General features: G+C 38.9%; 1 protein-coding gene across 1 annotated transcript; it reads right to left on the minus strand.

The window, feature by feature from the left end:
• Positions 1-820: 820 nt before the first annotated feature.
• Positions 821-8,117, minus strand: LOC131240467 (uncharacterized protein At4g13200, chloroplastic-like). The gene is made up of 3 exons (XM_058238715.1): positions 7,883-8,117; positions 3,350-3,504; positions 821-1,160 (listed from the first exon to the last, which is right to left on the minus strand). Exons 1-3 carry the CDS (start codon positions 8,082-8,084, stop codon positions 981-983), a joined length of 537 nt encoding a protein of 178 aa, XP_058094698.1. The 5' UTR covers positions 8,085-8,117; the 3' UTR covers positions 821-980.
• Between the last annotated feature and the right edge of the window lie 5,412 nt (positions 8,118-13,529).

Genomic DNA, 13,529 nt, shown 5'->3' on the forward strand with positions numbered 1-13,529 from the left:
CCCAGAAGATTTCAAAGACTTGGAGATCGCTAATCACTTGAACTATTCTCACATTGGACGATTGAACTTTGGTTTTTCTCCTTAGACCATCTATTCATAGGCCATCAATCAAAGGGTTAGGATCTATAAGCATTGCAGATTTTTCAAGGCACTCCTCATCTGGGGCCAATTTGGTCAACTTTCTTGACAAACCAAAACATGGGCCTGCATGTTCAGAATCCTATGTACCCTCCTACCAAAAAAAAAAAAAAAAAAACCTGTCATACCTAACCGAAGGATGATATGCGATGTTCTAGAGATTATTAAAACATAAATTATATTTAAAAAAAATTTATTTGGATAGCAAGTAAAAATCTTATATTTATGAGACAACAATCACTTTGTTTTTTATATCAGAGATTTTGATCTATGAAAATGTATAACAATTACTTTGTTTTTTATATCAAAGGATTGTATGTGATATTCCAGAGAGATTATTAAAAATTGATTTTCATGGAACTAGTGATATCCAAACATGCCCCAACATGAAAAAGAATAAGAAAATGAAATTTTGCTGCATGATGAATGACTATACATGCGTATATAACCATAAGCAAATGTCAAGCCCAAGAAGATACAATGTATTTCTATACCCATATATTAGAAATGATGGAAGGCTGATGCATTCGAATTAGAAAACAAGAAGATAACAACAACAGTGCATGTGTTGGGATGCACCACCCAATTGAATTGCAATTGCTAGCCTAATAGAAGTGGAAATGACCAAATTACAGTATCCTTCCTCAGGTGCAATTACATTGCTCTCAAGTTGGACTCGAAAGGAACATAACCACAGCTGAACGCTACTTCCTCCTCGTTATGAAAAGGAGCAAGCGTCACTAAATTTTCAGCATTTCCTCTTTTGATTAAACTGAATTTTGCAATTCAATTCACTTGGGCATCCAAATGCAGCCAGGCGATATGATATAAAAGTGACAAAGCTATTCTTCCGCGGTATCCAGAGGAGGGTCAATGTCACTAGGAACAGGTGGTGGAGGTGGGACTGCAGGAGTCTCAGCTTCTGTTGATGGCGCAGTTGACTTGCGAAGGATTCCTTGTTCTTCCATGGCTTCAAGTGCAGCTTTCTCCTTCGCTTTTTTGGCCCTTTCAAACACCTCTTCCTGCATAGATTGTTCACTAAACCATTAACTAAAGAAGAACTATAAAAGAAGTATATCGAGGCATCAACCACGGTTAGGAACTTTTCTTCACACCCACACACTCATGCCGTAGTGGGATTTCACCACCTATGGGTACTCGAACCCTTGACCTGGTGTTCAAACTCTTGTGAGTCTACCACCGGGGCAAGAGTAAGGACCCATATCTAAACCCTAAGCTTTTGATAGATGCACCCATTTTTCTGCTTTTGTTATTAGAGTAGTACACTTCTTATTCTTCTTTTTGAAAGTCAACGCTTTTTCCCCCCCTTTTTCCTTATGAGAAGTACACTTCTAATACCATTTACTGTGCAAGAATTATAAAAACAGGGGTATTTATCAAATGCATGGGGTGTAATATATCATTTTCCATAGGTTCGTTTGGATTGGTGAAACTCAAGAAGTAAGTTTGAAGAGATAAACATCACATTAGAGGAAAACCATGGAAAAGAATCTTAAAAGGCTCGTTAGTTTTAACAAATGTGATTTCTGGTCGAGAACTCTCTCATAAAATGTGGAAAACAGGCTTTTTGGTTTTTTTGCATAGGGTCAATCGTTAGAAGTCAATTTCCACACCTACTATTGTTTTCACAGAGGAGAACATCACATCTATGAAGATTGATTTCATTTCCACAGTTTTCCATAGTTTTCTACCATTCAGCTCCTTAAGAAAATAAGTTTCATCAGCCTCTATTCTTTTTTAGAACTTTATAGTTCATAACACTCTTTTGATTGCAAGTGATCTTTTTTCTTTGAATGAAGTGGAATAACCAGTGGTTGTGGAATAAGTTGGTACAAGTTGAAGGCTCTAAAAGGGCAAGGGACATGAGTTACAACTTTGATGACCTGTGGTGTAACTGAAGTTATGGCCCTTGATAGAATAGAATGGCAGAAAAGGATTCATGTTGGAATAAGGCTATGATGATGATGATGATGAATCAGAACGACCTGATTTGAACCTCTTTGTGAAAATTTGCTATTGCTGAAGGGTGGCGGGCCCCATTCCTTCAACATCTTAGGAACAAGGGTGTCCAATTTCCATCACCGGACAGTTACCCCCAACGGCCTTTTGCTATTGGTGTCTCAGACAAGATTATTACCATTGCAGAAAACCATGCCTTAGCTTTCTAAGAAATGAGTACCCCTGTTTACTCCTAATTTTTTTCCCTGATAACTTAAGAACTTTGTTTATCAACAAGCAGAGTGGAGTCAAACAGACAAAGAGACTAGAAAAGAGGGCAGCAGTCGCAATCAACACTCAACAGTGACACCTTCTATCCCTAATGAGCCTGCAATTTCATTTGCTTTCGACAGGATGAATAATAAAACTACTAACTGAGACAGAAACAAAACAGTCTCAGAGTGCGACTTAGCTGGGGACCAAAAATGGTAACGCTTGCCCCAGCTTGGTCAGATGACACATTTATTTTCCACTGAAACCAAGCCGACTCAGGCAAGTCGGCTTGGGGTCAGGTGATTTCTAGATGGTGAACTGAGCACAAGGATCATGAATCTCTTCTAAACATAACCAAAGTTTAGAGCCTCTCCTCAAATGACAAGTACCAAATGATGAATAAGGCCCGTTTGCTTGTACAACAAAGCTGTAATTGGTTTGGGGATTCAAGCGGACATGATATTCTTGATGTTTGAGGCAAGGTGGGCTTCCATGCCCTTCTTCCCCACATCACAGGTGAGAAAGGAATGAGAAGGTCTGTTTCATATTGCAATTGTGATTTGGAAACAGCACATCATATCTGCCACCAGAAAAAGGAACACCCACGAGAGCAAAAATTGCAACACATTGACTTATAAATACTTGGCAAAAAAGATGCCCATACTGAAAATGATCATATATCGAATAATAAGAATTCTATAGAAAAAGTGCTTTAACATCAAAGGCTTGAAATTCTAAAACCCTGCCCCCCAGTGATCAGTTAGTCAACTTCTTCTATGTTAATTGTATATTGAAAAATCAATAGCATCGCTTATTTATTAATATGTTTGATGCTCTGAGAGGATTGGCCGAGAATTCCAAGTCATAGATGAAGACAATAATTTGAAGCTTTGGAACTACTGTGTCCCAGGGAAATTAAAGACAGAGAAAGGAAGCCAGTTATTACATAAATCAGCTACATTCCTACTGAAATTGCTACCTGTAAGTCTTGCACTTGCTTTCGTTGCTCAGCTTGCCACTGACCAAAAACGCTAAAGATTTCCCCTACTGTAGCTTCCACACGTTCGTTAAGTGCCTCTGCCAAAGCCTTTCCCAGAAAAAAAGCATCCAAAATAGCTTTGCTATCATTCTCACCTGCACAGCATCAACATCACAGCACACAGCAGAAAAGGTAAGAGATATATCAACCTTGAGCAATCAAGAGAAAACTCTGTATTTCCCGACTCCATGAACCTGGTCCAGTCAGAAGGGGAGGAATTATATGATCCTTGAGGATATGTTTCAAGAAGTGGGGCCCATAATTTCATTGATCCAAACTTCTCCTAGATTGAAAGATCCTTGCACCAATCTTTAAGGATCTTGGCCATTGGATCAATGAATTTTTTTGTCACAAGCATCTATATCGACAGAGTGGGGATCATTTAAGGCAAGATATTGATTGCAGAACAACTGCTTGTGAGGAAAAATGTTGATGTAGGACGTGGCACCGATACATTCCTAGCATGGTTGGACCAAAAGAAGGTGGACCGTAAATTGATCATAACTTTTGATCTGGGTATCGTTACGGGACGCACAACCTATCAATCTTTACTGTAACGGGTCATCCGAGGTGAACAGACCCACCAAGTGGGTCACACCTATCCGTTTCGCCAGAAAATGCACACTTTCAGCTCAAAAACGAAAATTTAAGGAAAAAATTACTATTTTTAGTAATTCCGATTTTTAATATTTTCTTATTTTCAGAGTTTTAGATTTTCTTCTTTTTTAGAAATAACTTGTAATCATGCTAGGACTCTTCTAGCAAAAGTTTATTTGGAATTTTTATTTTTAGAAATTAGGCTTTAGAAGAGTTTTATTAGAATTAGGATTTTTATTAGAGTTAGAATTTTGCTATTTTTGGTAATTACGAATTTTTTTTCTTTCCTTTTTCTATATTAATGGTGTAACAGGGACACATATAGATTAGAAAATCATCAAGCAACTTATTTCGGATTTCTAGAATTACTTCTACTTTTTTTTTTTTTTGTTTTTTTGTTTTTTTGTTTTTTTAAAAAAAAGTCTTTCCTCGTGGATTCGAGGCATCTCTGTGAAGAGTCCAGAGAAGCTCCATGGATTCAGAGTAGCTATCCCCTAAGGAAGACGGTGCTTGACCTCAACACATCCTTCCATGCGTCAAATGTGGTGGATGATGGATGTCATGATGTGTTTGGGCACTAGGGCACTCAATGATGGTTAGAGTCCAAATGTGAGTTTTGAGTCACAAGCATCTAGATCAACAGATTGGGGACCAAAGATCTTGATCATGGACCATCAAATCTTCTTTTATCTTGCAAAGAGTTCACCACTTCGAATTTTGATCCCAGATCCTCTTCTCTTTCTTTCTTTTTTTGAGTTTTCTCCCTCTTTTTGTATTCTCTCTCCTATAATAGGATTCCATCATGTGCATGTGTGTGTGTTGAGAAGCACTAAAGAGGAATTTTAACATGAAAAAAAAATGGAAATCCATTTGAATCTAAAAGAGTTTAGTGAACAACTAACCAAAACATGCAAAAGAGATCAATGATCATGGAATTGAGAGAACTAAAAAATAATAAATAAATAAATAAAGGAGTGATTAAGAGAGAAATGCACTTGAAATCAATCAACTGATTCAATCTAAAATTGAGTAAGCAAGAGGACCCAAAAAGCCTTTAAGGAAGAAACTCCAATGAAATTGATTTGGAAAAGAGACTACAAATTAAGAGAGTGGTTCACCATAAGTGTCATTATACATTAATAGAGGAAAAATTGACAAATATCATTGAAAAGGTATCTGAAAATGGGCATAAATATCAACAAAAATCTATACGAAGATATGATCAAAATGTGCACTTAAAGCTACCATTTCATTGTACTAGTTGCATCATCGTCGTCGTCATCATCATCTAAGCCTTATCCCAATTAATTGGGTTGGCTGCATGAATCTTGTTCTGCCATTCTACTCTGTCAAGGGTCAAACATTTAGTTAGACCATATGTCATCAATTTTTTTCTTACTACCTCCATCCATGTCCCTGTTAGAGCCTCAGCTTGTACCAACTCACTCCTAACCATCATAATTTGTGATCTCTATTGCACATGACCAAACCATCTAAGTCTACTTTTCCTTGTCTTATTACCTATAAATATTGCTCTTTTATTCCCTCAAATGCATTCATTTCTAATTCTATCCTTCCTCGTCTTGCCACTCATATATCTCAACATCCTCACTTTAACTACACTTGCCCTATGAACGTGTTGCTATTTATCTGCCCAACATTTATCCCATAAAGCATGACAAGTCTCATAGCTATCCTATAAATTTCTCTTTCAATTTGAGTGGTACAAGACGATCACATAAAACTCCAAAGGCATATATCCATTTCTTCCACCCAACTTGAATTCTACAGGAAACGTCCTTCTCAATCTCTCATTAATTATTAATCGAAGGTATCAAAAGTGCGCCCCCCCCCCCCCCCAATTGTTACTAAAATTGCACTCTATACACTCTATTTTTAGTCCAGCTAATATTAAGTCCTTTAAATTCTATAGCATCCCTCCATAATTCTAACTTTGTGGTTATTCCCTCCCTCATTTTGTCAATCAAAACTATCTTTTGCAAGCAACATATACCATGGAATCTCTTCCTACAAATGCCTTGTTAGCTCGTCCATAACCAATGAGAAGAGGTATGGGCTCAATGCCAACCCTTGGTGTAAGCCTACAATAATAGGAAATTCACTTGTCTCTCCACTAGTTGTCCTTGCATCTGTTATTGCTCCCTCATACACATCTTTAATCATGTCAATATATCCTTTTGAAACTATTTTCTTTCTGAACACCCACCAGATTAACTCTATAGGGACCCACTTTTATCCTTTCTCCAACTCGAAGTGGAACCTTGTCACTTTCTCAAAGAAGGTTCATTGAAAAGGTGCTCAACAAGTTCAGCATGAGCAAGGCAAAGCCAGTAAAGACTCCATTGGCGGCTCACTTCATGTTATCTTCAGAACAAAGTCCAAAGTCGGAGGAGGAAAAAGGATATATGGATTGGGCTCCATATGCAAGTGTGGTTCGAAGTTTAATGTTTGTTATGGTATGTACTAGGCCGAACATAGTTTATGCGGTTGAGGTGCTTAGTCGTTTTATGGCAAATCTAGGGAAGCACATTAGGAGGTGGAAAAATTACTACTTTGATACTTGAGAGGCACAAGTAATCATGTGCTTACTTATAGCAAAGGGGCAAAGGTGATGCATGGTTTTGTTGATGCAAATTTTGTCGGTGATTTTGATAAGGGATCGACTCAGGATACGTATTTTGTTTTGCAAATGGTCCTATAAGTTGGATGTCAAAGCTTCAAGGAACGGTAGCATTATCGACTGTACATGGCAACAACGGAAGCTTGTGAGGAGGCAGTTTGGTTCAAGGACTTATGGGAGAGATAAGTTTTGTTTGTAAACCTATGGATTTGTTTTGTGACAATATGAGCGCCATTTATTTGGCAAAGAATCCAGTTAATCACAAGAGAAGCAAGTACATTGCAATTAAGCACAATTTTATTCATTAAGTTATTGAAGATAGCCAAATTCATTTGTCGAAGGTAGGAACAGAGGAGAATGTAACGGACATGCTTACAAAGACCGTTCAAGTGGAGAGGCTTGATTGGAGCTTGACTTCTCTAGGCTTCGAGGCAAGGTAATGATGGTGGATTGGCAAGGCAAGGAAGTGATTTTGCTATCAAGGTGGAGATTATTAAAATTGTGACACCAAAATTACTTTGGTTTATTCCCTTTCTTGAGCCCATATGACCCATGTTTCACATGCTAGCAATGCCCAATTGTTAGTGCACGGAGGAGCATTTTGCCATTTCACTTGTCAAAAGGGGGCTTCTGGGGTTAAGTGAGAATTACAAATTTTGGAGAGAGTGTTTCTTCTTCCACGAAATGGTCTCAAAAGGGGGTTTTCTTCTTGAAGGCTTGATTCAAGGCTCCAAGGTTTTCCAAGAGGTGCTCCAAGGTTTTCTTTTCAAGGTATTCAAGGTGAAAAGCTCTATTGCTAACATTGCAATGGTGGAGGGCTTTTCTTTTAAAACTTGGATTCAATGGGGTTTTGTTGTATTCTTGAAAAAGGTACTTCATTCCTTGTTTCTTTGTAATCTCTCCTTGCTATAGTCGATTTTTCTTTGCCGGATTGCACGTGGATGTAGCCCAAGTGATGAACCATGTATATCGTGTGTTCTTGTGTGGTTGTGGTTTTGGGTTTCTCTCCATTATCTTCTTTCTATTTATTGCACACGATCATCGCATTTTCCGTGTGCCGTTGGAATCAAAGGGGCGTTTGATTCTGGTGGCGTGTTGCTTGGGCGGTGGTTTAGTCGCATCAAGTGGTCGCCGGTGGTTTTAATCACTTCATGGACCCCACATGTACGGAAAATCCTATGCAGAAGCAAGCAGCAAACACACAGGCTTGAAAGGAGAAGGAGAGTCTGGTATACCTGAGCCAAATCCTTGCTTGTTACTGCTGCACTGCAATACAAGCCTGGAAAATCTTCTACCGGTTTTGCGCCTTGGATTTAGAGAAAGAGGAGAGTTGGCAGAGAGAAGTGGAGAACAGAGAAGAGCAGACGAAGAAGGAGAGCAACGGCTAATTTTCAGCCGAGGAGCAACGGAAGGCAGAGAAGTGGAAATCGCTCTCATCTCTCCCTCTCTCTGGAACGGACTGAAATGGACGTGTCCTTGATTTTTCCCCCTTCTTGTTCTATATGTTCGGGTTATCATCCGTTCTAATATGTACCGAAATCGTATACAACGCCTGTTTTTACACAGCGCGTAAGACATCCAAGCTATTGGGGGCCTACTGTGTTGTTTATCTGAAATCGACTCCGTGCATCATGTAGTAACACTTATGTTCACCGTATATTCAAAATTTCATCCATGTGTAATACTCAGGTGGGCCACAAAAATGGAAAAAAATAGAAATTACGACTAAAGCATTTAAGTTCATGATTCGTGGCCCACCTGAGATTTTTATCAATCTTATTATCATTATTTTTTTTATCAGTTCTTCATCCAGATGATTCACGCATGATGAACGGGTTTGATGAATGATACACATCGTGATGAAAAATTGTACACGATGCAGGGCCCGTTTGATTTCTGTATATCAGGGAGATACCTTCGAAAAAGGTTATTATTACCTTTTCACCCTCTTTGAAATTGCAAACGTATTTTCGTCTCGAAAAATTAGTTCAAAAAAGTTTACTTAAATTTGTGGACCTCATGTACATGACATATCCACACTGTCCATCTGTTTTATCGAAAGATTTTAGGGCTTAAATCTAAAATTTAGACAGATGCAATGCTCAAATGACACATATCACAAAAAATAATGACCTTTAATGTGCACTGTTGAAAGTTATTTTGTTTATTAGCCTCACATTAATGTTTATTTGTCATCTAACTTGTTCATAAAGTCATTAAAACATTAATAAGTGGTAAACACAAATATCAGCTTCATCCAAAACTTCTGAGGGCCGCAAAAATTTTTATACAGTAAGCATCCAATTTCTGCTGTTTCTTATGGTGTGGTCTACTAGAGCTTTGGATCCACCTCATTGTTGGTTTCATGGGCTAAATTAGGTTGACATATATGATGAACGGTGTTGATATATCACGTATATCACAGTGAGCCCTATATTCATTTGGCAGCCATCCTCAAATTAAACGTCCAAAAGTTAAGCCGTCAACGTCTCGGCGTAAGAAACAACGCGGTCATTACGTGATAAATAATTATTACCCATGTACCAAGCTAGGCCGCCAGAGTCTCGGCGGTGATTACCTGATAAGTAATTATTACTCATTTACGAGGTAATTTATCAAACAGGCCCTAAACAATCCTAGCATCTGATCATGGGCTCTTGTTTGCTTAAACCGGACCTATGGGTTTTTTTTTTTTTGTTTGTTTAAAATGGACCTTTGCGTCGGTTGATTTGGACTGCCCAATTTATTGATCTGAACTGTCCCCAAAATTACATTAATCATATGATTGAATCCTTTGATATGGCCTTATTATCTATAGCAATCGTTTTCCCAAGCCATGGATGGGATGTGAAGTCACCCCCCACTAAAAGCAGACGAGCTGATCGGAACCCAGTCAATCCAACTTAACCCAAACTGGGTCAAAATATAATGTGACTCATCCTCCTCACATGTGGCTCCCATGTACAGCTATTCTACCGTTTCAAATTATGATCCCAATGTGGATGGAGCTCTAAAATTATACTTACTAAGCAATCCTAACCATTTGATTAGTGATTAGTGGGTGTCAAATGAACGGTTAAAAGTAAACTTGTAACTTGTGAGTGGACCATTTAAGAGAAATATGAGATGCTTAACAATATATTCACTGACATTATTTTCTTGTTTTGTTCCATTCACAATTTGTCCAGGGATTTGGAAGGTTTGGATTGCTATACAAATGCACCAAGTGTACATTTTAAAAGCTTGTACCATTTTTATTTTTATTTTTATTTTTGCCAAACTAACACGAGAGTCCATCTCCGGAGGACATTCTCATTAGCCCTATATTTCACCTTATCGTTCCGCTCTTACGGATACTTCAAGTTAGAACACATGATCAGTAGGGGTGTACATGACCCGAGTCAACTTGGTTAGCTCACTCGACTCGACTAAAAAAAACTCAATTCGACTCAGTTTGAAGTTGAGTTCGAGCCGAGTTGATTTTTTGAGCTTGAAAAGATTTCAAACCAAGTTCGAGCTGCCCAAGCTCGATTTGAATCAAACCCCAACTCGAATTGAACTCGAATCGAACTAGTTCGGTGACTCGGTTACTTTGATATTGATGTTGCTCACCAAGTCGTTAATGAAATGACTCAACGAAGTGTCAGCTAGTGGCGAGGAAGGTATGTATATGAAACAAATACCATTTTTTCTTGATTTTGATGTTGCCTATAAAGTGTTTGATGAAATACTTGTAAACAACCACTACTAGTTTACATACAATGAGAAATTGAAAGCGCACTACATGTGTTTGTGAAAATGCCGCGTAGGCTCAATTTTGGCTCGAACTCGGCTCGAATTGGCCTGAGCTACTAACTGAACTGAGTCGAGTTGGCCAGTCAAGCTCGAGGACTGAGCCGAGCCCAGTTCGAGCTGGGGTCAGCTAGTGGCCAAGCCGAGTCGAGTTGAGGCCAGCTTGACTTGGTGTACACCCCTAATGATCAGCTAAGATACGCAATTTACATAGTTAACCACTTGTCTTCACCACCAGTTCGTAAAACAACCAACTCTATAGGGCCCAACTGTTATTATTTGTGGAGCTTGATCATAAGAAGTGTGTTACTCATTCAACCATCACTTTCATGGGTTAAGGTCCGCGTTGAGTTCGATAGGGTCAAATGAGGCAATGCCTCCTTGCTTGGGGCAATTTCATAAATTTACATGGAATTTTATGTAAACATTAGCTTGTTCGGGATAATATATATTTTGTCATGAAAGAGAGAGAAAGAGTTGTCGTTTTATTAAGAGCTGTTATTTTGTTTTTGACTTTGAGTATAGTGGATCGATGTGAATCTATGAACGTACCGAAAGGAAACCATGTGAATCTTTGCGTTATAGTTTGCTTCTTTTTTTTTTCTGCTTTCTTTTGATTTTGATATCGTTGTGCATGTGGTCGAGAATAAATCTTTCTCCCAACACTAAAATTTTGTATATATAATATATTCTCCATCCGCTACCTCAGAAAACTAATTTTAATTGTATCCTCTTTATTTGGTAAATGGATTTGGAGGTTCAGGGTGGAAGAGAGCAGTCTTTGGCACAAGGTAATTGCGGGTAAGTATGGGCTGGAGAGCTCAGTGAGGTGGATCAAGAAATCCTCATTGTATAGAGCTTCTTATTGCTTGAAATCTATTGACAGCATGACATGCAAGGTCATTCCAAGAATTGGCATATCTTTGGGTAACAGCAAGAACATTAGTTTTTGGAATGATGTATGGATAGGCAGTTCATCACTTAAGTCGTAATTCCTCCTCCTTACGAGCTAATGCATGAATCAGTCCATATCAGTGGTTGACTATTTCTCCTCCATCCATAACACTAGAGTTTGGCTTCCCCCTTTTCGCCAATAGGAATAAACTAGAGCATGCATGCTCTAGTGCTAAAGCCGAGTACAGAGCTATGGCATAGATCACTAGTGAATTGCTTTGGCTAAGAAATTCTTGACTGAAATTGGTTCTCTCCTTCTACACCAATGCAGATGATGTGTGATAACTAAGCTACTATTCATATCTAAAGCAATTTGTTGGGGGCCTTGCCGAAAACCTTATGATCTAACCTCCCTAAACAAATCAGAATTATGGGATAATAAAGCAATGAAATAAATCAAAGCATAAACCATACCACACAAGAGATTTTTACATGGAAAACCCTCAAATAGGTAAAAACCACCGGACCTCATCCAGATCAATAATCCACTATGAAGTATAACGTTACAACCTTCTTCACTCACATAGGAGTGGATAAACAATAAGAGAATAAAAGAAAAATGGAGAGATCTCACCAATCACGAGGATGTAGAAGCGCTGAGATGTCGAGTGCACAGTAGATCACCTCTACGAGCATAACCTCCCTTCCACAAGCTTCCTCTCTCTCTCTCTCACCTTTGATAGCCCTAAACCCTTTAGCAAACCCTTGTAAAGCTTTAGAAAACCCTCTTGCATTGCCTAAATTTGGAAACCTCCTTTTGCACCTCTTGCGAAACCGCCTCCAATTTCCGCACTCTGTACAAGATTCGAACTCAAATATGCGTAAGCTCGACTAGTCGAACAGAGTCCTCAATTGGTCGAGCACTGTTCACTCGAACCCCAACAAATTGTTTCATGTCACTCGATTTCTCCTTCCTACAAGTTATTTATTACCAATGTGGATTCCATATCTTTCCCTACCTAGGTGAATGTTGCATTAGCACACTCGAACTGGAAGCATGCCATGATGGAGGAGATGACTGCCTTGGAGAAAAATCAGACATGGGAGCTCATTGATTTACCTGTGGGAAAGCAGGCGGTGGGTTGTAAATGGGTGTACATTCTCAAGCACAAGCCCGATGGTACGGTTAATTGGTAAAAAAGCTCGCTTTGTTACAAAAGGCTTTACTCAGGCCTATGGCATTGACTACACTAAGACGTTCGCTCCTACAGTCAAAATGAATTCCATTCGTGTCCTTTTGTCTCTTATAGCAAATTTAGTCTGGCCACTTCATCAACCTGATGTAAAAAATGTATTTTTACATGGTGATCTTCATGAGGAAATCTATATGAGCCTACCACCCAGTTTTTGCTGAAAGGGGGAGAAAAAGAAAGTGTACCATCTTCGCAAGTTTATATATGGCCTCAAGCAGTCGCTGCATGCATGGTTTGACAAATTTACTTATGCAACACAGGATGCTTCTTTTCACCAGTGTAGCTCAGATCATTCTGTCTTCTGGAAATACTCAGTAAAGGGGAATACAATTGTTTCAGTTTATGTCAATGATATTATTGTCACGCCCCAAACCCGAAAATCGGATTCACAGGAATCCTGATTGCCGAATTCGGTGCCGACAGCCTCCGTAGTACCCCATTCTCGACTCTTAGCGTTCATACGCCAGATTTCGATCCTGGGATCCTAAAAGGAGGATTTTTCAACGTACATTTATCTCGTAATGAGCATAACCACAAGATTACCCAAATCACAAAAGCAACATCATCATCACATAGCCACTAATATAATCGTTTGAGTACAATATTGAAAGGGAAATACGTTAGGGCATACAGAATCATAATGCGAGATGCATGAGTCATACAATTCAGTCATGCATCAGTCCTGCACATATCGCGTGCTCATGTGAGATAACCTCCACCTATCAGGGAGTCTCATAACACAACATGCTTAATGACATATGCAATGATCAACCACCTCTCATAACAAACATGCAGATGATGCGTATGGGCATGTATCATGATGCTATGCTGTCACATACTCATAACTGGTATCCACAACCGGCATCGACAATCGACCTCGACAATGTGGACATTTAACAAACATTGCTCCCAAGGAATGACCCACATAGAGCCAAACATATAA

The sequence above is a fragment of the Magnolia sinica genome, chromosome 3, assembly GCF_029962835.1.
Source record: "Magnolia sinica isolate HGM2019 chromosome 3, MsV1, whole genome shotgun sequence".
In the NCBI taxonomy this organism is placed as follows: domain Eukaryota; kingdom Viridiplantae; phylum Streptophyta; class Magnoliopsida; order Magnoliales; family Magnoliaceae; genus Magnolia; species Magnolia sinica.